Here is a 23862-nt window from a genome sequence, read left to right on the forward strand (position 1 = left end):
CCATTTTACTAAATTTGATGAAAAGATGTAGTCGTCCTAATTATTTTGTTTCTTTTATTTGATAAGCGAACTGAGATCAGGCAAACGACTGGCAGTACCATATGTCAAATGACTTAGTGGGGATTGAAATCCTCTTCATCAAGAGAGGCAGATGAATCTCGTGTTAGCTGGAGATTGCTGTCTGATCACTGCTCTTCCCGGTTTTTACTGTTCTGTGATGCCATCTACAGGTTGAATGCGTACCACCTATGGCACCCCATTGAAATTTACATCGAGAGACCGATCTTTTGCCGGATATTGTTCAAGTTCCGTGCCCTTTGAAAGGACATTTTTGGCACCTAACTCTCGACTAAAACTGTTGGCTAGAAATTTCAGGAAGATTAACCATGGTTAGATACAGTAGAAGTGTCAAAGTATCCAAAGGCTGTAAGCAGAAAGAGAGAGAACACACTTTATCAAACCAAAACTGAAAAGCGACGTTCTATACGGATCTTAACCACGAAATTAACTTTCGATATTTTCACTTTTCAAGTATGAAAAGTTTGGTAGCAGAAGAAGAAGCGGTGCTTGTTTGAGATATCAGGCCAAAAAGTTAGCTTCTGAATAGACTCTTAACCACAAAAGGATTTATATCTATTGAATGCAATTCCAGAAGACAGAAAAGTTACTATATATCACTATATGATGATAAGATTGCTTCTAAAACTACCAAAGAAGCAAGTATCTTTTACCCCGGCACATTCCACTACTTGGAAAAACATTACCCAGAAGCTCGAGCTAGGCAATACTACTCGGAAATGGAGAAAAGGAAAAGCAAAGCTATACGGACCGAAATGCTGGTGCACCAACTTCTTCTGCACTTCTCCGGCAGCCGTGTTGAATCAATTGGCAGAGATGATCAGAAGATGCTCGGATATGGCTTCAACCGCAGAGGATTTAGTAAATTTTGTGCCCTAAGATGCGCTTTCGTGGCCAGAGCTTGAACCGGTGACGCTTTCAGGGGGGACCTTAGATGCAGAAAAACAGAATAATGTGAAGTTTCTTTACTTACTATTTACGTAAAGAATACATAAATGGAGTGATCTGGCAGATGCCCACTTGCTCTTTTTGTGAAGCTTTTTGGACCAGAGAAGTTCGCCTTTTCTTCCACTTCTTAGACCTTTTGTCCTTAGAATGATGCGGGTCTGCGTCACCTGCAATCACTACCAGTGGTTTACTGCATTGTTGAACTTCAATCAGAAATTTAGAAGTACCACCCTTCTCTCTCTCTCTCTCTCTCCCCTTTGTTTGGCGACCATGAGAAATTAATGAGGAAACCTTTAAATTCATTTTATCCACATTTGAAGACAGTAAGAATAGGACTGATGGTCAGGAAATTTTCAGATTAGATGTGTAATGCAGCGCCAAAGAGGGACAGAGAATATCGATCGGGGAATTTCTTATACTAGATTTTGGAGTTTTGACCAAGAACTATATATGGTTCGGTGGTGGTAATCAATTTCACAGATGTTTTACTTCACCGGAAGCCAGGGTGCGACAAAAAAACCGATGATAAGTTATCGCAAAGGTTTGGCTTCGGTTTTCACCTATTTTGGTAGCTTTAATCTGAGAGCCAAGATGACCTGGGATAATTGAAAGTTTTAGATCTATGGATTTCAAGTCAGACCTACCTCCCCTTGCATCCAACCTCAAATATGAGGTTTTGGCCGTAAAGTAAGGATCTTAAATCTTTTTTTTGACATCAGTGTTTGTTGGGCTGTGGGTGCTACATAGAAGGAATCTCAAGTCAATCTTGGATACGAGATCTACGGCTATCAAACACAAGGATTGGGGTAAGAATCTAAAGGGAAGGTAAAAAAAAAAGAAACCCGTTGGTAAAATATTTTCAAACGTATAGCTCTTTTTTCAGTGGATTTCATGCCCTTATATTTGTATCCGTATTTGAATGCAACTGATCGGAAAGGAAGGGTGAAAATTTTCCTTTCTTTCCTTGCTGTAGGCCATTTACGCCAGATCACGCAAAAACAATGTCGTGAGGCAGAAAACAAAATAATTCAAATATGATCAGTAGAACGGCGCCGCGAAGCCTTTTATTCTCGAAGTCTTCGAGAATAGGCCGCTTATGGAAGGAACATGGCGACCATTATTGACAGTCGCGGCATCTTATACTTCCTGTGCTCGACGTTTCTTTCTCAAATATGATCGAGTCCATCTCACGAGATGAAAAGTGAAGTACTAAAAATAATGATAAGACAGCTTCTGGACACGACTTGGAGCTGGTTATGATAGTGGTGCAACCCTGACTAGTCATTTCCGTTACCTGTCCTCCAAAGCAAAAATTACATACACTATAGTCTGCAAATTCATCTCAGTAATCTTCTCTAATGACTCTCAATCAGCTTGAGTCTGAAAACAAAGTTAAAACTATACCTGCTGTAACAATTTCATAAGCCATTAGTTTCTGTCCCTTCTGCCGTTACTATGGAGTCTTTATCTCTTCCTGAACTTTCATTGTTGGACTAAATAAAACAAGTTGGTACCCTCCAATTTTCGAGTACCATAAAAAGAGTTGAAATGGATTGTTGAAGAAAGCCATAAGAGGCAACTCAGCGTCAGGTTCAAGAAACAGAAGGGCGCCCACTTATGAAGCTATTCTTATTCTCTAACACTAACAGCACGGCTGAACGAATCTTTTCTGTTGCTACAATCACGTCATTCACCGGAAATTAACAGGTGCGAAAGTGAAGTGAAAAGATGAAGTATATATTCACCAAAATAGATGGCCATTTAAGCACCAAGTGGAACGCCATTGAAGGACGTTCATGGAGCATACATAAGCAGTCCTCCATCCACATATAGTGAACTACCCAACTCTGATAAAGTACTTCAATAATGTCCCAAGACCAAGAAAGGAAGATTTGGATTCCTAGCTAAGAGGGACAGTTTGTTTTTTTTTTTTTTTTTTTTTCTCTTGACAAAAAGTACTTTATTATTTACTTGTTTTCTGCTTTTTCCATGGATTTGGGTGCATGGATGCCACCTCTTGTCTAAAAACTATAGGACTCAAAAAGACCATGCATGACTTTTGATGTCTAGATCATATAAAACTCCACTTGCAGAAAGAAATTCCTACCTTTTTTAATTCCTTTTGTCTTTGGATGCAGAGAATGTACCGATCCGGTTACATTTATTAAAAAAGGCTTAAAAATATTAAAAACCACATGTGCACTTTCTCAGAATTTTACACCTCCTTACATCCCAAGCAACAGCCTGCTTTTAACTCTGAATCCCAAGTTTCAGACTTTCAGTAGCAATGTGCTCAAGGAATATATATATATATATATATATATATATATATATATATATATATATATATATATATATATGATGCACAACCCTCTTATGTAAACTTAGCAACAAGGCTCAACCTTGGAGTTCTTTAGCGCAAAAATCCTTTTAAGGGACGACCTTCGGGGAAAGGAAAGGATGAGGCCGCCGGCCGCCGGCCACCGGCACCCAGCCAAAAGCACCAGGTGCTGGAAGCTGGTTCCTATCGTCTGTGTGAACAAACCAACCTGCGGTTGCAGATTCATAATGTATCCCAAAGGATGCCCACACAGATATCTTGAGATGCATGCCACAATCCGTCGTGTTTCTTTATTATAATCTTTCAGAAATTATAATGGCAGCAAGGAAGAGGAGGGGAGGACGTACGGTACTGTTTGGCGTGACTGAGATCGAGAGTAATAGAGTCAAGGGTGGAATCGCAGGAGTCCGGGAGGTGGCGGTCGAGCGGCTGGTGGTGGTAGTCGTAGCCGTTGAGGTGGTCGTACTGGAACTGGTCGGCGGCGGAGCTTTGGAAGACGCGCGTGACGAAGGAAACCTCGAGGGAGTGGAGGTAGGTGGCGTGCTTCTCGTTGGTCCACCCGATCTCCACGCTGCTACCTTCTTTGCCCCTCGCCGCCGCTGCAGGCAGCCGATCCATGGCGGAAAGCAAATTCAGACGAGGAGAGACGGAGAAGAAGGCCGGAAACGGGGCAAAGGGGCCGGAGAGCAGCGATCGGTGGCGTCGAGTAATTAAAACCCCTCTCGTCATCTTCCACCACAAAAATATCCTTTGGGTCCAACTCCACGTGGCCGCTGATAAAGAGACTGGATATTTCGGCGTAAAAGTGACTTTTTCGGCCGATTTTTCAGATGTTTACATAAGATCGCTTCAGTTTTATTGTTATTACATTTGCAGCCCTCCTTTCTTTATCCGTCAATGGCTGCACACGAGCCCAGCCGAGTTCGAGTTAGGGCAGCTCGACCACAACTCGACTCAGGAAACTTGAGTTCGAACTCGAGTCAAATTTAATAGGATAATTTTGAACATGATACAATGTCGACTGCAAACTTGGCTTAGCATGTTTAACTCTTTAACTTGTGTTGCTACTCGGAACTATTCTTTCATTATAATTCAACATCTATTATTTAATCGACTCTAGTTTAGTTTTTACAACTCGAACTAGACTCGTTTATTTGAACTCGAGTTCAACCCCTCTATAAATGAGTCAAGCTTAAGTCGAATTTTGACGAGCAAGTTCTAGCCGATCTCAAACTAACTCGATTTATTGTGCATCCCTACTACCCATAGTCCTTAGGGTTGGTCTTAGAAAGATGTGCCCAGACCGCGTTAAGCTCAACCCGTCCGAGCTCAAACTCGAGCTTGATTAGGGTCCTGTTCGATCCGCCTCAACTTGACCCTAAGTCGACGCCAGTCCTACTAACAATGAGATTAGTTCAACTAAATAGTTTTATCAAGGAGTTTGTTTCATTCTTCATTTTCTCGATTATTTGACAAAAACAAAAATCGCCTTATTGATTTGAGCTTCCTGTAATTAACAGCTAATTTCTCAACAAAGGGAAATAAACTGATTAGTATATAATCAACAAAGATAGTTAAACTAATTCATTTGGATTATTTATAATGAGTAGTCAAGTTTTAGTTCATATTTACATACATACGTTTGCATCAAGAACATTAAACATTAAAGACAGCAGATAATGTTGCAACAACAGGTTTATAAACCGGTGAAGTTGCTGATTTGGTCAATCGGCCTATTCAATGGTTCAGCTAAAATTGATTGTGAATCGATTAAAAGTTTTAAAATTTTGATTGAATGAAAAGAGCAAAAGTATATAAAAGTAACAAAAATTAACACATTCTGAAAATATCATTAAAAATAGCATGAGTTCATGGTACTCTTGAATCACCCACAAAATCAAATCAGTTTGCCATGGTTTGAATCGGCAAATTTATGCGATTCCGGTCTAACACTGGAGCAAGTACTTGGTAAGTGTTTTTTTAAGAGTTGTTTGACAGCAAATATATTTTACCAGTGTTTTATGAATCTGTCCAAATATTAAATAAATTCATCCTAAATTCATTCTAGAGGTGATCCCCCTTTTTTTCTTTTGCTTGGATAACTAAGTTTAGACTTACTATCTTAAAGCATGCCAAGTGGGTTTGTTTCGAAAAATTTTTTATGAACGATCTTTTCAAACAAACATGCAGCAACTCGAAGTTCCGAAGGGCGTAGAACAGCTTGTCAAGCAAGCAGCTATGTAAATAACATGTCATCAGTTTAATTTTCATAAGTGTTGCTTTCTTAAAATGCAAATAGTGACAAACATGATATACAGTAGGTCCACCCAAGTCTCGGTGCAACACTCAACCCCAAGAGTAAGGGGGCGCTTCGTCCTCTCATCTAGGTAGTGGGTATATGCCTCCTGTTAACCCGCAACACGAAAGCTATAAGAAGAAGAACTAAAGATGCTAACCATCAATGGTGATTCATTAATTAATAGCCCCATGAATAACACAAGCTTAACCCTTTTGGTCAATAAAATTAGGTTTGGTTCAATAAAAGACTTTGAGACTTTGATGCAGTTTGTTGAGTGGGAAATAAAATAGTCTTTGCTTAATATTTTCATTGCTTGGTGAATATCGCGGTCGCATGGAAGTTTATGCATGGTCAAATTAAGGGGTAGCCTCATCATACCTTTTGATAGAGATATACACCATGACTCTCTCTTAAATGTCATGTCACATAAAACAATACCCTTTTGTTTTTTCCTTCAAAAGCAAGCTGGGGTTAGGCAGAACTCTGCCATCAAATTGGAAGGATTACATAAAAAAAAAACAAATGGTTTATGCAAATTAAATGGGAACTGTTGGAGCTTTTGTATTTTCTCACAAATTTTTTCCATCATCACGTCAACCTCCCATGTTCTTTGAAAGTCTCCTTCCTTTCTCTTTGTCCTGCGAGACAATGATCGGTTTGAGTGTCGCACTCATGACGTGTTCATTTTCATAAGTATTAGTCTTTTGATCTGCTGACATGTGTTACACTTGAATTGAAGGGTATATTGCAGAACCACTCAGGCTCCAAAGCAACCCCAAACAAGAACCACACAGGTTCCAAAGCAGCCCCAAACTCTAAGAACCGCTAAAAAGTAATGACTTTGCCTACCGCTACCTACCAATTTCTTTTCCTTTATCTAGACCCTTGTTTTTTATTTTATTTTTTTACTTCTCCTATGTGCATATACATAAATTCTTCATGCATAGGATGTAAGCGAAGCAAAAGGTTTTCTTTCACTCATTTTACTTTCTTCATATTATTATTTCATTTTATATAACTTTGAAGTTTATTAATTTTCTAATACAACTTCGAAATGGCATAGTCAGGCACGAACAGGCAACCTGCATGTTCGCCCCTTCCCACTGTCTTGCACGAGGTGCATTTTAGTAATTTAGTAAAATAAAATATTTTGGGCATTAAAAAAACTGCCCCTGCTTCCCTCTTCCTTTCATTGGCCTTAGGGGAGGGGTCTTCTTTTTCAAAGACAAGGGCTTTTTGGTCATTCTGGTCGCTGGACAAAAAGGGTATTTTGGGTACCCAAATTTTTTTTTGCCCTTTTCTGACCTTTTAGAGTAAGGGTCTCCTAAAGGCAAGGTCTTTTTGGTCGCTCCCGTCGGTGAAGATATTACCAACTTCGGGCTGGGAAGGCAAACTGAACGGCTAAGTACTGCACTCTGCTGCTAACAGGAAGTGATCATATGCATCTTCTGATTAGAAGTTTCGACTAATGGGGTTTGTGTGCATATGCTACCGGATCAGCCTCAAGCAAAATAATGTAAATGTTTCCAACTTGAATTTAGATTTTAGATCAAATGCTTTATACCTAAATATTTTGCAGAACAATTTTAGGATTTGATTCTACCACCGATCTATAACTTCATCAGAACAAAGCAGAAGTATGGTACATGTAAGTTTTGAGCATTTGGTTTAGATACTTCCGAAACGCTATGGAACAAATTCAGGGATCTGAAATGAAATAACTGTTATTGAATGAATACTGTGCATTTTATCTAAAAGAAAACCAGGCGTGCACCTTTTACCTTTTAGCAGTAGCATCAGAAGATTCAGAACCACTTGAGTAAAGCCTTTTTCATTGTTGTTATAGTTGAAGTAGAAAATTCAGTCATGAACCTAAAGCTGTGGCAACTTCATTCTAATTTTTTAGATCGAAAGCAGGATCTTTTGTAACTAGCTGTTCCTTTTCTTTTTTGTCTTTTGTTATCGTTTTTTTCTGGAAAAGCCATTGCGGTTGACAAGAGATGAAAGGAGCAATTCACTATTGCAGGCGGCAGCTAGTGAATATATATCATGCACTTGGATATTCAACACAATGGTGAGACTTCATTGCACATAAAGTATCTAGGGCCCCTGATAGAGAACCATGAACTAGATTATTATTCAGTCCTTTTCATGCGTCTCTACTCTCTATGTGTCTTTGTAGATTTATTAGCTTATCTAACAGAGTTATTGAGTGGTCTTAATCTCGCTCCAATCATATTCAGGTTATCCTGGTTTTTATTGAATTATTGAAAGTGATCAGAAGATTTTGTACTAGTAAAAAACACAACTACGTTCTCAATATTGACCAAAAAATATGCCTAGAAATTTCGCTTATAAATCAAATTAAGTTGCGATTAGGATTTTGTGCAGCAACTGCCATTCTGCCTGCAAATTTCAGATTTTGTTTTGTTAAACAGCAAACCGATTGTTTTTCTAGCATTGCAATTTGGATTGATGACAAATGAAGTTAACTCACAGACGAACAGAGCACAAAGTTAAGTAGATTGGAGTTAGGGGAGCTCTACCAGATTACACCGAGAGATAAACCTCAGATCTGGATCCCTGCCCTCCATCATGAAGGCCTTAAATCTGTTCATGGAAACCCATAACATAGTGAATAGACCTTTTGCTTATCTGGTTCTTTGCATTTTATCATTTTCTTAATATTTCATCCTTATTTACTAAGTATATGTGCACAAACAGATGCACATGAATGTTCCTAGTTTGGTGTGCTTAGGGTGCCAGCAAAACCAATTGACAAGGAATTACGGCAAATTAGCCGTCAAATTATTACTAGAATCAACATGAAAAGGTACGCAAAAAACTAAGTGCAGATTTTAGTGACAAAGTTACAGTTTTCATATCAAACTGTTCACTAGGAACTGAAGGTATAATAACATCCAGATGAAAGCCATCAACCAAGCCACTAAGCAATAAATTGCTTTTTACCACTTTCATGCCTTGCTCATAAAGAAAGGAAACAGAAAAAGAAGAATATCGACCTTTTTATTATTGCAAAATTGACGGTTGCTATTTCAAGCCATTTGTGTCAAATTTGTTTGAAGCCAAAATATTTTGGTCATTTGGTGGGACATAATGAGCAGTAACTGCAATCCATAAGCCTGGAAAGCTGCAAACTATCCTTCCAGATGGGAAGTCTATATCCATGGACCACTGAACATGCAGTTCATCCAACAGGGCAATTAGATCATGATTCCCAGCCCATTAGTTATCCAACATTTTGTAGGCTTGCTCAAGCCTGTTTTGCTTCTGAAGAATCTCTTAGCTATTTGGGTTTAAGGTTGGCAGATTGAAACATTTTGAGTCTTGATAGAATAGGGGCTTCATTATTTATATTCCTCGGGCAATTTGATTCAGCAAATGAACCAGTAAAATTTAACTAAAAAACTGGACAAAGAATCTCAATCGAATCCAAGAAATGTTCATCAAATTGCAAAGTATACCAAGAAAGCTAGTTTTTGTGCACTAAAAAAAACACCATTGCAGACTCAACTGAAACAACAGAGTGCACTTGACTGTGATTTTAAGTACAATGGTTGAACTGCGAGGAGCGCCCATTAAAACTTGAGCGGGGGATATGCTTTTATTCTTGCAACGATTTAGAGTGTTTGCATTGTAGGTAGAGTCAAGTAATTTATCTTTTCTTGTTGCTGTCCTTACAGTCAACTAAGGCTCCAAACAAACTAAGATTTGGCTGCTTGCAAGTGGAATCTTGATTACAGGTTTACCTGTGCTTTCATTTATCAGAGCAGATAGAAATTTCTAAGAGGACTGGCGTTTAATCAGAACTTAAGCAGATCTCATATAAAGAACAGGAAGGAACAACACTGTGGCAACATGCTGTCCCTTACTGAAAAAGAGAACCTATGAAGAACGATGGCGAAACCTCCAACTATGCTACCCCCAAGCATAATTACCACAGTATGTGTGTGTCTACAGAAAAAATGCATAAGCAACAGCACGGCAGGCCTTGATGTGTTTCTCAAGTTGTCAAAGAGGGAAAACCACGGGGAGAATTATTAAAGGAGCTTTGAAACAATCTACAGAGAGGAGAACCTAAATATTACCTTGCCATGTGCACCTGAATCCCTGATTATGTGAATTCACCATGAAGGCACTTAGTACGACTTGAACTTCCAATCGCCATTCAAATTCCCAGTATTGTGTACCTTGTCATCAGCTGAGATCTCTTTTATCTTATTTTTTTCTTCATCAATACAGAAGGTGATTTTAGGCCCAGTATATATAGCAGATACTTTTCAAGAAAACTATTATACTATGCTGCAATATTATTAAGATAGAACCAGTTACTGAAGGTAAGAATTTGTGTTGATCAAAACATCTGATAAACCACCTGAACTTCAATGAGTCAATCAGTTAGACAATGTCAATCGATAACCCAACCTGCATATTGGTTATTAAGCGGAACATAAACTCTCCACCACATGATATATGTATAAAAATCAAATAATTTTCAGTGTACTTCACATCAGCCAGATTCCATCTGGCCAGGAAAGAAAACTTTGCTGCAGTTTGAAGTACTTGAATTGATATTTGTCATTATCAATGCAATGAATCAATCAGGAAGCACATGCAATGCCAGAACGATGAAGTCTAATTCTCAAGAAGGTCAAAAACGTCAAGTCAGAAAGGCTCCACCGTGCCACGAATGAAATTGCTTCCATGAAAAGGTATGTTTCCTGCGTTTAGCTGTGAACGAAAGGGAAGGCAGCTACAAAAACCATCAGAAACTTGGGATAATATTTCCAGTCGATGCTTTGCCAATTTGAAATGGTCAATGCCAACTGCTAGAGTCTGGATTTAAGACGTTCAAGATGAACAAAGTCAGCAGTTCAGTACCTTCCGTCTTTCTTGGCATAATCTTGTAGAGGTCTGCCTAAGTCCTTGCCTGTCTAGAAAAAGAAACCAACCCATCTGATCTGGCAAAGCCCTTTTTGACGTAGTAAACCAGTAGTACCACATAGGCGTGCGCTTGCATGGTTTATGTTAGACAGAGTTTAGAGAACATTTTGATGATGCTAAAAGCCTGGTCCAGGTGACCAGCAAATATCCATGTTAAGAGGGTAATTGAAGGGTCAAAATAATTACTACAAAAGGTTTACTTACAACTGTTCTTTCTAGTGATGCAGTTGTCAGCTACACAACTAATGGAACTATTTTTCTCTTTTCTTTTCTCTTGTTGTTTTGTGGCTAGAAATAACTTATATCAATGCTCGTTACCTTTGCAGAATCTCTTAAGTACATCATTGTGTCTGTCACTAAATATCTGGTTTCAAGGACTTGTCATGCTGCAAAATTGCTAAATAGCTAGTGTCGGTTGCTTTATTGCTGGGAATAATTGGTGTGTCCTAATATTAGAGTGTCCACAGAATTTTGATCATGTTCATTTTACGAAAGAACAAAAGCGGCAAGTTATTGAAATTGATTAATGAAATGCAAGTGATTAGATGTGTTGGTACGTGCAAAAGGAACGGATCCACAGTGGGTTTTACAATATTGGCTCTGCAGAATCTCATCTGAATCCAACTCTGTATTTATTGAGCAGAGCAGATCTGAGCATCATCCACTGATACTCTCAATGTGAAGCATTCGTTCCTAAATAGGCAATATTGAGATGGTTTTCTTTTTATTTCATAAAAATAATGTGTAAGCAGTTATCTACTGCCTTGGCCTGCTCGTCAGGCTATGCCGAGGCAGTGTCGCCCGACGGCTGCCCAGGCCACTGCTATGGCCGCATGGCCTTGGACGATGAAGCTGGCAGCAATTCAGTGTGACTTCAAATTGTGGCCTTCACAGCTAGACGAAAATTGTTCTCATGGAACCCTCTACCAAGGTGGTGGCAGCTATGACTCCTATCCCTTTCACTCATAACTGTGAGGAGCCCGCTCACTGAATCTCAAATTAAAGGTTTTCATTAAATTAAATTTTGGATTTACAATATTGGTTTCTTGATATCTCTCACTGGCTTTAACCGCATGCTGAGATAACGGGGAATCCTAACAGGCTGGCTATAAAACTCAACACTATACACTTTATGGGTTGATCGAGAGATTGCCCTGTTTGTGCTTCATAGAAGCGAACCCGCAAATTTTCTGCTTCTATTTATCTCTCTTTGTTCTCTTGTTCAGTTGTTGCTGCTACCTGCTGCTTTTGGTGCTTCTACTGTTCGTGCGCTCATCCTAGAGACTCCGTTGGTGAACTTGCTGAGGAAATAGAAGGGACCGCAAGCGCCTTCCGCTGCAAAAACTCCAACAATGTTATCAGAGCTGGTTATCGAACCTGAAAAACAAACTAGCAAACCAGTGAGTCAATCTAACCTTTGTGAAGACTGCTAATAACAAGAGTAGTTATCGAACCTGAAAAACAAACTAGCAAACAATGTTATCTTGTGTGTGCTTGATATGCACAGCAAGAGTATTCCTTTATCCTACCATTATGATATGTTAAAGCATGTTGCTAAGCAAGGTTTTCTTTGAGGATAAATTTTGTTCATGATGTGTAAGGTAATACTCTTAAATATAATGACAACCACATTAACTTTATCCATGTCAATATCCTCGATGATATATAATGCATGTCAAAATGCAGATCTAGAAAATGAAGAATATGTTTGCAAATGCATATGTATCAATACCCAAATAAAAGAAGGGTTTATGATGTTTTTATGTATGAGATGGAATTATTTCAAGAGTCTAAATATAGTGGTCCTATTGAAGATCAAGTTTGATCTATTTGATATTTTAATAAGCAATCAGGCTATGAATTGGTTGAGGATCAGTTTGGCAATAGATCAACTAAACCTTATTAGCGAATTTAATGATCATCTTGTAGATTTATTTATAGATCAATTAAGGAAATAACCAACTAAGTTCAACTTCTCTATTATTTAAACATTGATAGTTATGACTATACTTAAATTGTTGTTCTATACATTTGCTAGTGTAGCTATGTTTTGTCCTTGATGAAATACTTGATAAATCTGACATCTCAGTAAAGCGATTTATTTGCATGTTAATGACCTATATATTTGGTCATGAAAATTACTTTATAAATGGTGAGTTAAATGAAATACTTTTTATGAAATGGTATATTGATAAAGACTATACAAGATGAAAAATACTTCTTTTAGATAGTCGCAATAAAGACCAAGTGTACCAATCAAGTAGATGGTTTTGTAAACATTTGAAAAGTAGGAGCATGTTTGAATATCATTGTTATAATATGATTATGTATTTGCATGAGATTAGAATGAATGTTTTGAAAATATTTGGAACTCCTATTGTTACAGGAGTTGAGTAATTGTTTTTTGTGAAAAACAATAAAGGAAAAATATACCCTTTGTTTTGTTGGAAGTTTAATACATGTTATGTCATGTGCAAGTCTTGTTGCAAGCTTTCTAATTGGTCTTCTCATTCAATATTAAGAACATTAGGTCTGCCTCTTGACAAGGTAGTTGAAGAGTATTTTGAAACAAAAGATATATTTATGAGATTGTTTGTATGCTCATAAAAAGATTTTTTGATAATGAATACCCTTAAAGTATTCCGGTGCATGTTACAATGGAGAGAAAGTTACGTGCGGCGTGCATAGTGAAAGAGAGAAGGATATTTTGGTAATTTATTAAAAATGTCCTCCATAGTCTTTCTATCTTCTATTTTTATTTTCTATTTATAAAAACTTTTCTTTTTCAATGTAAATTAAAGGTATTTTAGTTATTAGTTATATTGAAGTATGAAAATTTATGCACCAGTATGACACATATATACGTTACAACGAGGAAACCTTCACATGAGTTACGTTGGAAAACTAATGCCTAGAAAACTTGGTAACTAAGAATTAAGGAAGCCCACGATAAGAGCATGTGCAAGAGTGATAACAACACGAACAAAAATCACGACCACGAGCAAGCTGTTCAGGGAATGTGCTGTTCAAGGGCATCGCGGGTGTGAGATTTCAGAATTTGACAAAAGCGGGTAGAGATTTCACAACGCATTTAGAGTTTTGAGAAAAATGCATTTACACCTTTAACCAATAAAACTGTGCAGTGAACTGCTTTGCTTCAATATTTCTGCCGCCAAAGAGATATCACAAATGTTTTCATGGTGCCTCCTGATGAAAAAGAGCTCTTAACAAGTCTGAAAAAGAACTAAATTGTCTGTTTTCCTCTGTGTCAGTGCCCGCTTGCACCAATGGTTTAGAGTTGGGTCAGTTGCAGACTACAGCTAATTTAACATTGATTGGTGGGACTTGGAGTTGTATGAAGACAAGGCAATTCCGAGTTCTTGTGGAAAGCTTCTTTTGAAATCTTAGATCTTGAAAGTTGCTTACTAGTCTTTCCTCTCGTTAGTCGTAAGAACAAAATGTTGAGACTCGACTCGGGTGCCGTTTTCTCATGTGAGAAACAAAAACAATCTGCTGATATATTAAAAGCCAATTAATTGTGAAGAAAATTTTCTTGAACTCGACAAAAAAAATTAACATTTTACACTGTTTACGCTGGTTTAAGTTTGTTTGTTCAACATTTTACAAGACCAGATTAAAAGCTTTAACTAATAATCCTTTACCGAATCCTCGGTCTAATTTCTCACTTGTCATGCATGCACCAACATTTTAGTATGATCTTGTAGCATATATATATTGCCAGACATAGGCCATGGCCAATCCACAACGGTACTGGGCCATCATGCATTATTTAAGAACATGCGGGATTTGAAATGACAGAAATGCCCTTATTCTTAAAATTACCGAATTACCCTTTTCCAAAAAAAAAAAAGATTAAAAGTACCCTTCACACGTCGAGATCAGACCGATCTTTTGCCTGATGCTTCAAGCTCCGTGGCCTTTGAAAAGATATTTTGGCACCAAACTCTTTTAATAAAACTGTTAGCTAGATATTCCAGATAGATTAACCATGGTTAGATGCAGTGATGTACAGCAAAAGTGTCAAAGTATCCAAAGGCGGTAAGTGGAATGAGAAAGAATGCACTTTTCCAAACCAAAAGCAAAAAGTGACATTCTATGCGAATCTCAACCATGAAATTACTTTAGATATTTTTCACTTTTCAAGTAATTGAAAGATGGGTGACGCATGCAGCACTGGCGCTTTTTTTTTTGAGATATCAGGCAAAAAGGATAGCTTCTGAATAGACTTTTAGCTACTAAAGCAGCAAGTTTTCTTTTGACTACCTAGAAACTCAGGCTACGCAATAGTAGAGAAAAGAAACAAGGAAAGCTGTAAGAACCACAATCGCGGTGAACCAACTTCTTGTTCAATCAATTGACTAAGATCAAGATACTCTGACATGGCCTCAACCACAGTTACTAAATTTTGTGTCCTAAGGTGAACCTCCTCCACTCGCGGAGCTTGAACCAGTGACGCTTTCCGGCAAGACCTTCATGGTTGAAAGATGCAGAAGATGTCAGAAAGAATACAGAACAATGTGAAGTTTCTCTACTCATGAAGTGATTATTGACAATAACAATACAGAAAAGAAGAGATCTGGCAGATGCTCACTTGATCCTTTTGTGGAGCCTGTTGGGCTAGAGAAGTTCGCCTCTTCTTTGACTTCTTCGACCTTTTGCTCTTACGCCTGTCTGCCTCATCTGCAATCACGACCAGTGGTTTACTACGTGCAGAGGCGGCAAGCTCGCGCCTACCATTGTTGAACTTCAATTAAAAGTACCACTCTTCTCCCTCCCTCTCCCCTTTGTTTGGCGAGAATCAGATTAAAAAGACTAAAATTTTCTCCTAATTTTATACGCATTTGAAGACAGTAAAGCTAAGATTTACGACCCAGAAAGTTTCAGATCCTGGTCGGGTTCAGTGGCGATATGCCTGCCTTAAAAAGGTTAATGGTGTAAGAATATTCTGAAGGAAATGGCAAAAAAAAATCACCGGTAAAAAATACTTTAAGGTTCTTATGAATTTTTTTTAGCATTGAACTCCTTGTCTTTGTAACAGTGTTTGAATGAAAGTGATCAGAAAGGAAGGGTGAGAGAGAGAGACCAAAATAATTCAAAATTTTCATGGAACTCGGTTTTTAGATCTCCCTGTAACACGTTCTTACAGTATAGCCATTAGCATCCCGAAGTCTTTAATCAGTATTAAGAGGAGTTGGAGAAGAGGCCGCTTTTGGAACAAACATGGTGAGCAATTATTATTGACAGCTACTCGCTGCATCGTGTACTTGCTGCACTAAAAGCCATGGACGTTTCTTTCTCAAATGTGAAGGAAACCATCTGACGATATGAAAAGCGCACCCTTTTAGTACAAAAAATAATGGTAAGACAGCTCCTGGACATGACTTGTATCTAGTTGCTTATAAGATTGGTGCAAGCCGGACCAGGCTTTTCCCATACAATCCTCCCAAGGAAAAATTTACATACAATGTTGCTTGCAAACTCATCTCAGTGATGTTCTTTAATGACTAATGTTCAGCTTTATACCGATTATGAAGTTAAAACTATACCTGCTGTAAAATTTCGTGAGATATTTTTGTCCCTCCCTTACCTTTCAATCTTGGGATTAAAACAAGATGGCACTCCTCCAATTCTCAAGTACCATCAAAAAAGTTGAAGTGGACGGTTTGAGAGAGCTATAACAGGCAACTTAGCGTCAAGTTCAAGAAAGAGAAAGGTGTATAGTCTACTTCACCAAGTTATTCACTTATGAATCTATTCTTATTCTCTAGCAGCACAGCCGAACGAATATTTTCTGTTGCTACATCACGTCATTTACCAAAGATAAGCAGATACAAAAGGGAAGTGAAAATACCGTATGGAGTAAAATAGATCGCCATTAAAGCACCAAAATAGAACGCCATTGAAGGATGTTCATGAAGCACTACATAACCAGTTCTTCACGCTCCATCCATGTATAATGTGCACCCCAACTCTGAGAAAGTGCTTCAATAATGTCCCCAAGCAAAGAAGATTTGGATTTTAGCTAAACCAACTAGGGAGACGGCTTTTCTTTTTTCTCTTGACCAAAGTAATTGAATATTTACTTGTTTTTTCTGCTTCATGGATGCCACCCGTTGCCTGAAAACTGTAGGACTTGAAAAGATCGTACATGACTTTTGATGTCGGGATCATAAAAAAATCAGCGGCTTCGAACTTTTGTATTTTATAAAACTTCAGTTGCACAAAAAAAAAATCCTTCCTTTTTTGTTGTTTTTTGTCTTCGAATGCAGAGTATCCACTTGTGCTGTTACATTTACTTAAAAAGGATAAGAAACACTAGAAAAGACGTGGGCAGTCTCTATAATAAACTTTCCAGTAGCAATGTGCTTTGGCAAGAGAAGTGTGTGCGTTTGTGTGTGTAACATATATATATATATATATACTCAAACATCCCTTTAAGAGACGACCTTGGGAGAGGATGAGCCCGCCGGCCACCGGCAAACCCAGGCGAAAAATCCGGATGCTGGAAGCTGGCCGTTATCGTCTATGTTAATACACCAACCCAACGTTGCAGATTTGTAGTATGTAACAAATGGATTCCCCACAAAAGATATATCGAGATGCATGCCATAATCCGTGATGTTTCTTTATTATGACCTATCAGAAATTATGATGGCAGCGAGAAGGAGGGGGAAGGGGAGGGGGGAGGACGTACAGTACTGTTTGGCGTGACTGAGATCGAGAGTAGTAGAATCAAGGGTAGAGTCCCAGGAGTCGGGGAGGTGGCGGTCGAGCGGCTGGTGGTCGTAGTCGTAGCCGTTGAGATGGTAGTACTGGAAGTGGTCGGCGGCGGTGCTTCCGAAGACGCGTTTGACGAAGGAAACCTCGAGGGAGTGGAGGTAGGAGGAGTGCTTCTCCTTCGTCCATCCGAACTCAACGCTGCTGCCCTCTTTGCCCTCTGCTGCTGCAGGCAGCCGATCCATGGCGGAAAGCAATTTCAGACGAGGAGTAAAAGAAAGAAATTAGAGAAGGAAGGCCGGAAAAGGAGAAAAGGGCCACCGAAGGGTGATCGGTGGCGGTATTGGGTATTTAAAACCCCCTTTTTGTCATCTTCCCCGCACAAATATCTTATGGGCCCAACTCCACGTGCCCCCGCGTTAAAGAAACTGGATATTTGTGGGATAAAAGCAACTTTTCCACCATTTTTTCAGATGTTTACATAAAGATGGCTTTATGTTTCGTATATTACATTTGCCTCCCTTCTTCTTTTCTCCTTCATATTTCACTCAACTCATGCTTCCTAGGCTTCAGCTCAGACCTTCGTTAAGCTCCAACGAGCACACTGTGAATAAAGTCCTAGTTCGTTTTTTTTCTTTGTTTACTTTGATAACTTAACATATATATATATATAGGTGTTAAATAGCGATTGATAGGGTATTTTCATCATTTAATATTATTTTTTATTTTTTCCTTCTTGTTTTTCTTTCAACCATGAACTAAAAAAATCAATAACTCTAGTTGTTTTTTATTCACTTAGCATCAAAGTATCTAACACTTATATATATATATATATATATATATATATATATATATATATATATATATATATATATATATATATGTGACTTTAGTTTTATAGAGTCATTCAGCTCAAGGCCCTTTGATCTCTCATTATGAACAGTTGAGAGAAAAACAACAAAAAAAAATATGTGAACTATTACTAAATCATAAAAATGTCAATCATTTTTTCTCCTTATTTTATATTAACTATTCATCACAATCGATAAGAAAATTCTCATGCATAAGTCCAGTGTCTCCTATATATATATATATATATATACTAGATAGGTGAAGCTGCTGCTGGTGCGGATAGCTGATTCAGCAATTCAGCTGAACCAATTGTGAATCAGGCTAAAAATTAGATAAAATATCTTTTGAAAACTATATATATAGTTACAAATCGAAAATTTTTAAATACTGTTAAATAGCATGATTAAGTTGATACGTAACCCTTTCGAATAAGCCATAGGGTAAATTCATCAATTCAATTTGAATCAACCTATGCAAGCCGGTTCTCATAAAACTAGTGCAAAGTTTGGATAGTTGTTATTTTAGGGTATTATTACAGTGGTGTAAGTTTCTGATAGCTACTGTTTTAACTTATTATTATAGTGGGAAAAAATAAAAGATGCGCCCAAATCAGAACAGGTTGTTCCTATTGCTCGCCTTGAAACTAAGACCAGTTTAATGCACTATGTGTAAAAATGGTCGGTTTTCTGAAAATAACCTATAAATTAGGTCTCTTCCTGTAAGTTACTCGCGGCAAAAAAAATATCCCGAAAAAATATCAAACTTCTATTGATGGCAATCCCAACTACAGGGCCAACCATGGAGGAGTGAAGGTGACATCATGGTGACCCATCGCTTGGAAGAAGAAAAATGGAAGGAAAAAGTTCCTTCGACAACTTAAATTGCTAGACAAGTACACGGCTCGAAGTGAAAACAGGACTTTTTTCACCCCAAATAAGTTATCCAGGATGCAAACACCCTGGAGAAGTTATCCAAGCACTCAAACAAGTCCTTTCCAAGCACTGAAACAAGTCCTTTGAAAAACTAAGAAGCGTCCAAGATCACCTCTTGTTGACTTGATGTAAATTTGAATCCAAGAGGCCGATGGAACTCCAATTTTAGCGTAGGGTAATTTCATTTCTTGCCATATCAAAATACATCATGAAGCTCGGAAAACCTTTACCTCTAATCAAACAACACCCATCGCGGATATTCCATGATGGGTGTAAATTTTCTGGTGAGCGGGAGGAAATCTCACTTTCTCGGTTAGAGTTGAAGCGACTTCCGCTTCCCTTCCTTAATTTCCGCTATCCCCAGGGTTCAGGACTGCATCAGTGCTTGGGTTGGAGCCGCAGGCATGGGCCAATGGCCAGTCGATGATTTGAGCGGCATGATCGCGACACAGCCTTGTGTCAGTGGGAGAGAAGCCATGCTCTTGAATAGCTAAGTTGAGACATTGGCACCTTAAAGCAACTTAAACATAAAAATTTTGGGGTGATTTCCTCAAGTGAAGGCCCAGCAGCTTGAATAAGAAGTGTAAACTGAAGAATTTGAAGCTACAGATGTTAATCTTAAATGGTGATTCATTCATTGTTAAACCCTTTTGGTCAACAAAATTAGGTTTGGTTCAAGAGAAGACTTTAATGCAGTTTGTTGAGTATGAAATAAAGTATTCTTTGCATAATATTTTTAATGGAGGTTTACGCATGGTCAAATTAAGGATCATTTAATTATTTTGCAACGTATGCTTGTGTACGTCACTTTCTTTAGCTTCATGATATCTTTTGACACAGAGATACCTAACCATGACTCTCTCTCTATAAAATATCATGTCACATAGAACAATACCCCTTTGTTTTTTTTCCTTCATAAGCAAGCGGAACTCTGCCATCAAATGCGAAGCATTACGTAAAAATCAATGGCTTCTTTAAATCAACTGAGAACTGAGTTTCGGTCCGGAGGTTTTCTGTCAAACTCTTATCTTATTCCATGAAAAGATCAGATTTCTTGCACTTCTTTGCTTTTGTCTCCGAACGCGTCGGCTTTCAACTTTCATTGAAAGTTCAGTTTCTCTTTCTTTATCTAAACTCTCATTTCTTGTTCTAATTTTTACTCCTTTTGTGTGCATCTAGATTCATTTTTGTGTGCCCTGCATGTATAGGATGTAAATGAAGCACAAAGGTTTTCTCTGTATCTTCTCGCTTTTGTATCAGTCTGACTTTGAAGTTTATTAGTTTTGCATTTTTTTCCCTCAAAAACTATGTATAATACACCTTTCAAAGCCCCACTGAAGTTCTGCATCGTCAATTCAATTCTCAGCAATATTACTTCTCTGGAATGCAAACGACTGCAAACGATGGGATTGCAGCCACCCAGGCCTGAGCGCAAGAGCTTCTTTGGTCATTTCAGTTTCTGAACATATGATTTCTTTGCACTGGAAAGACAAACAGAAGGATAACAACAAATACTGCGCTCTGCTGCTAGGAGGACGTGATCAGATGCATCTTCTGATTAGAGGTGTCGATGAATCAGATTTCTGTGCATATCCAACTGGATGAACCTCAACGAAAAACACAATCTCCGGCCCGGACTTAGATTTTAGATCAAATGATTTACATCTGAATATTTTGCAGAACATGTTTAGGATTTTATTCTACCACAGATCTAGAACTTCATGAGAACAACACAAAGTATGGTACATGCAATTTTTGAGCATGTGGTTATATCCTTTCCTTTTAGTTGTTTTTGTCTTCGAATGCAGAGTATCAACCTGTGCTGTTACATTTACTTACAAAGGCTAAGAAACACTAGAAAAAGACGTGGGCAGTCTCTATAATAAACTTTCCAGTAGCAATGTGCTTTGGCAAGGGAAGTGTGTGCGTTTGTAAGTTTATATAAATATATAATGAATGATGGGTTTGGCTTTATAGAGCCACTCAATTCACTCTTCAGGACCTTCTCATCAATAATGACATACAATTGAGACCATATAAATGTCGATCACTTTTTTCTTTTTACTTTTTATTAACTATTTATCACAATGAATGAAAAAACCCTCATATATATATATATATATATATATATATATATATATATATATATATATATATATATATATATATATATATATATATATAAACTGGATAGGTGAAGCTGCTGCTTGTGCGAATAGCTGATTCAGCAATTCAGTTGAACCAATTGTGAATCAGGCTAAAAATTAGAAAATATATCTTTTGAAAACTATATATATAGTTAAAAATTAAACGAAAAAATTAAATACTATTAAATAGCATGATTAAGTTGATACGAAACCCTCTCGAATAAGCCATAGGGTAAATTCATCAATTCAATTTGAATCAACCTATTCAAGCCGATTCTCATAAAAATAGTGCAAAGTTTGGATAGTTGTTATTTTAGGGTATTATTACAGTGGTGTAAGTTTCTGATAGCTGCTGCTATTATTATAGAGGGGAAAAGTGCAGATGATAATAGCATATACATATATTATGTTAGATTGTTTAGTATATATGTCATATATACAACATAATGTATTTTAGTAAATATATGTCATAATGTAACATAGTACTACAGCATACATGATCCTGATATACTATATACATGAAACATGTATTATGTTAATATCATTATATACAATGTAATACGCTATATATATTATATATGACATGTAAATACACAATGTATATGCTACATATATGTGTACATATGTCGTATAATATTATATGACATATAATACATATGTCATATAATACGCTATATAGCGTATTATGTATATAATAATATACATGTGTACATATATGTAATATATGTACTATAGTATAAAGTAACATATAAATCACATGTATCATATATGTGTAACGTATATTATATATATTTATTATTGTACTTAATAACACATATGCTATATGTGCATATAAGTTATATACACTTATAAATGTTAATATGTATACATATTAAATATATATACATATTAACATATATATATATATATATATATGTGTGTGTGTGTGTGTGTGTGTGTGTGTGTGTGTGTGTGTGTGTGTACTTAACTTATATACATATATAAATATGTGTTACTATATACTATAGTATATATGTAATATGCATATATTTACATAACATATAAATATATTACATGCACATATTTTATATTATATACATATTCCATGTATGTATTGGTAAAATTTATATTTGTACACAAATATATGTAATATACCATAGGTAATATGCATATACACATACAATGATGCAAATATAAGTAATATATTACATGTAATACACACACACACATATATATATATAAGATACATATATATGTTCATATATTATAAATCCATACATAATATCTGGTATATAAAAATGCATATAATATATTGTTAACACATGTATAATATGTATAATTATAACATAACATATATGTACACAGATATATTATATATTATATATTATGTTATATATAACTATATATTTTATATATACATATGTATATATATCATTTGTTATGTTATTCACATGTATACACATATTTTATGTCTATATATGTACGTGTTACTTATACATATTTATATGTATGCATATGTACATCATATACAGAGATGTATATATTAGATATATAGGTATACATATATTTGTAACATAACATATATGATATGTATACATATTATATGTACATCTATATTATTCAAATATACATGTGTTATACATATATATATGTTACATGCATATATCATATATGCATATTATATATATGTAATATATATAATAGATATAAGTACATATACAAATATGTACATACCAATAATATATGTATATAATATTATATGACATATGTATACATATATTGTATGACATGTGTACATATATTGTATTACATATATTATATGACATATGTACACATAGATTATATTACATGACATGTGTACACAAATACATATATGTGTGTGTGTGTTTGTGTGTGTGCATTATATATATTATACATATATGTATATATGTACATGTACATATATATAATATATGTGTACATATATAGTTGCACACAATATATGTAACATATATATTTATATACTATATAACATATATACTTATGGTATATATATTACATATATGTATATATATAGTATATATACTTTCTAAGTCGTAACGTGCTGCTTTGTTTATGAGCCTAGTTGGTAGAGAAATGGTTGGATCAAGTCTTTGGATTCTCAAATAGTTATGTTTTTTCTTTTTATTACAACAAGAGTATATTTTCCCAAAAAGGTTTCAATTTTGTTCAAATACTTAAATGATGGATTAACTAATTTAATAAGGAATTTAAGTATAAAAACCTGTAAAGGCTCTGATAGCAACCAACGAGAGTTTGGGTCAAAAATTCCATGACAGGATTTTGTGCTATTGGTGCATCGCACTTACGGTCAGACACCATAATTAAAATGAAGTTGATCTTGATAGATTTAGAATATTTGAATATGTTCTAGATACAAAAATAATTTTAAATTGTTTTGAACAAATTGGAATCAATTCAAGTTATCAATAAATTGATGACCTAATATCTAGGTTATCAAAGCTTTAAATCATAGGAGATAATCCCCAAAAATATTGAGAAAAAAATCAAGTGACATGTAAACTTGATATAATCAATCCTGAT

At 36.4% G+C, this 23862-nt stretch overlaps 2 protein-coding genes across 2 annotated transcripts; both read right to left on the reverse strand.

The window, feature by feature from the left end:
• Positions 1-611: 611 nt before the first annotated feature.
• LOC116246814 (uncharacterized) lies at positions 612-4232 on the reverse strand. The gene is made up of 3 exons (XM_031618687.2): positions 3715-4232; positions 1099-1193; positions 612-1007 (listed from the first exon to the last, which is right to left on the reverse strand). The coding sequence occupies exons 1-3, from the start codon at positions 4094-4096 to the stop codon at positions 954-956; spliced, it is 531 nt and encodes a 176-aa protein (XP_031474547.1). The 5' UTR covers positions 4097-4232; the 3' UTR covers positions 612-953.
• A 10614-nt stretch (positions 4233-14846) lies between these two features.
• Positions 14847-17707, reverse strand: LOC116246770 (uncharacterized). The gene is made up of 3 exons (XM_031618632.2): positions 17347-17707; positions 15244-15332; positions 14847-15121 (listed from the first exon to the last, which is right to left on the reverse strand). Exons 1-3 carry the CDS (start codon positions 17612-17614, stop codon positions 15065-15067), a joined length of 414 nt encoding a protein of 137 aa, XP_031474492.1. The 5' UTR covers positions 17615-17707; the 3' UTR covers positions 14847-15064.
• Positions 17708-23862: the final 6155 nt, after the last annotated feature.

This window comes from Nymphaea colorata, chromosome 2, assembly GCF_008831285.2.
Source record: "Nymphaea colorata isolate Beijing-Zhang1983 chromosome 2, ASM883128v2, whole genome shotgun sequence".
Classification (NCBI taxonomy): Eukaryota; Viridiplantae; Streptophyta; class Magnoliopsida; order Nymphaeales; family Nymphaeaceae; genus Nymphaea; species Nymphaea colorata.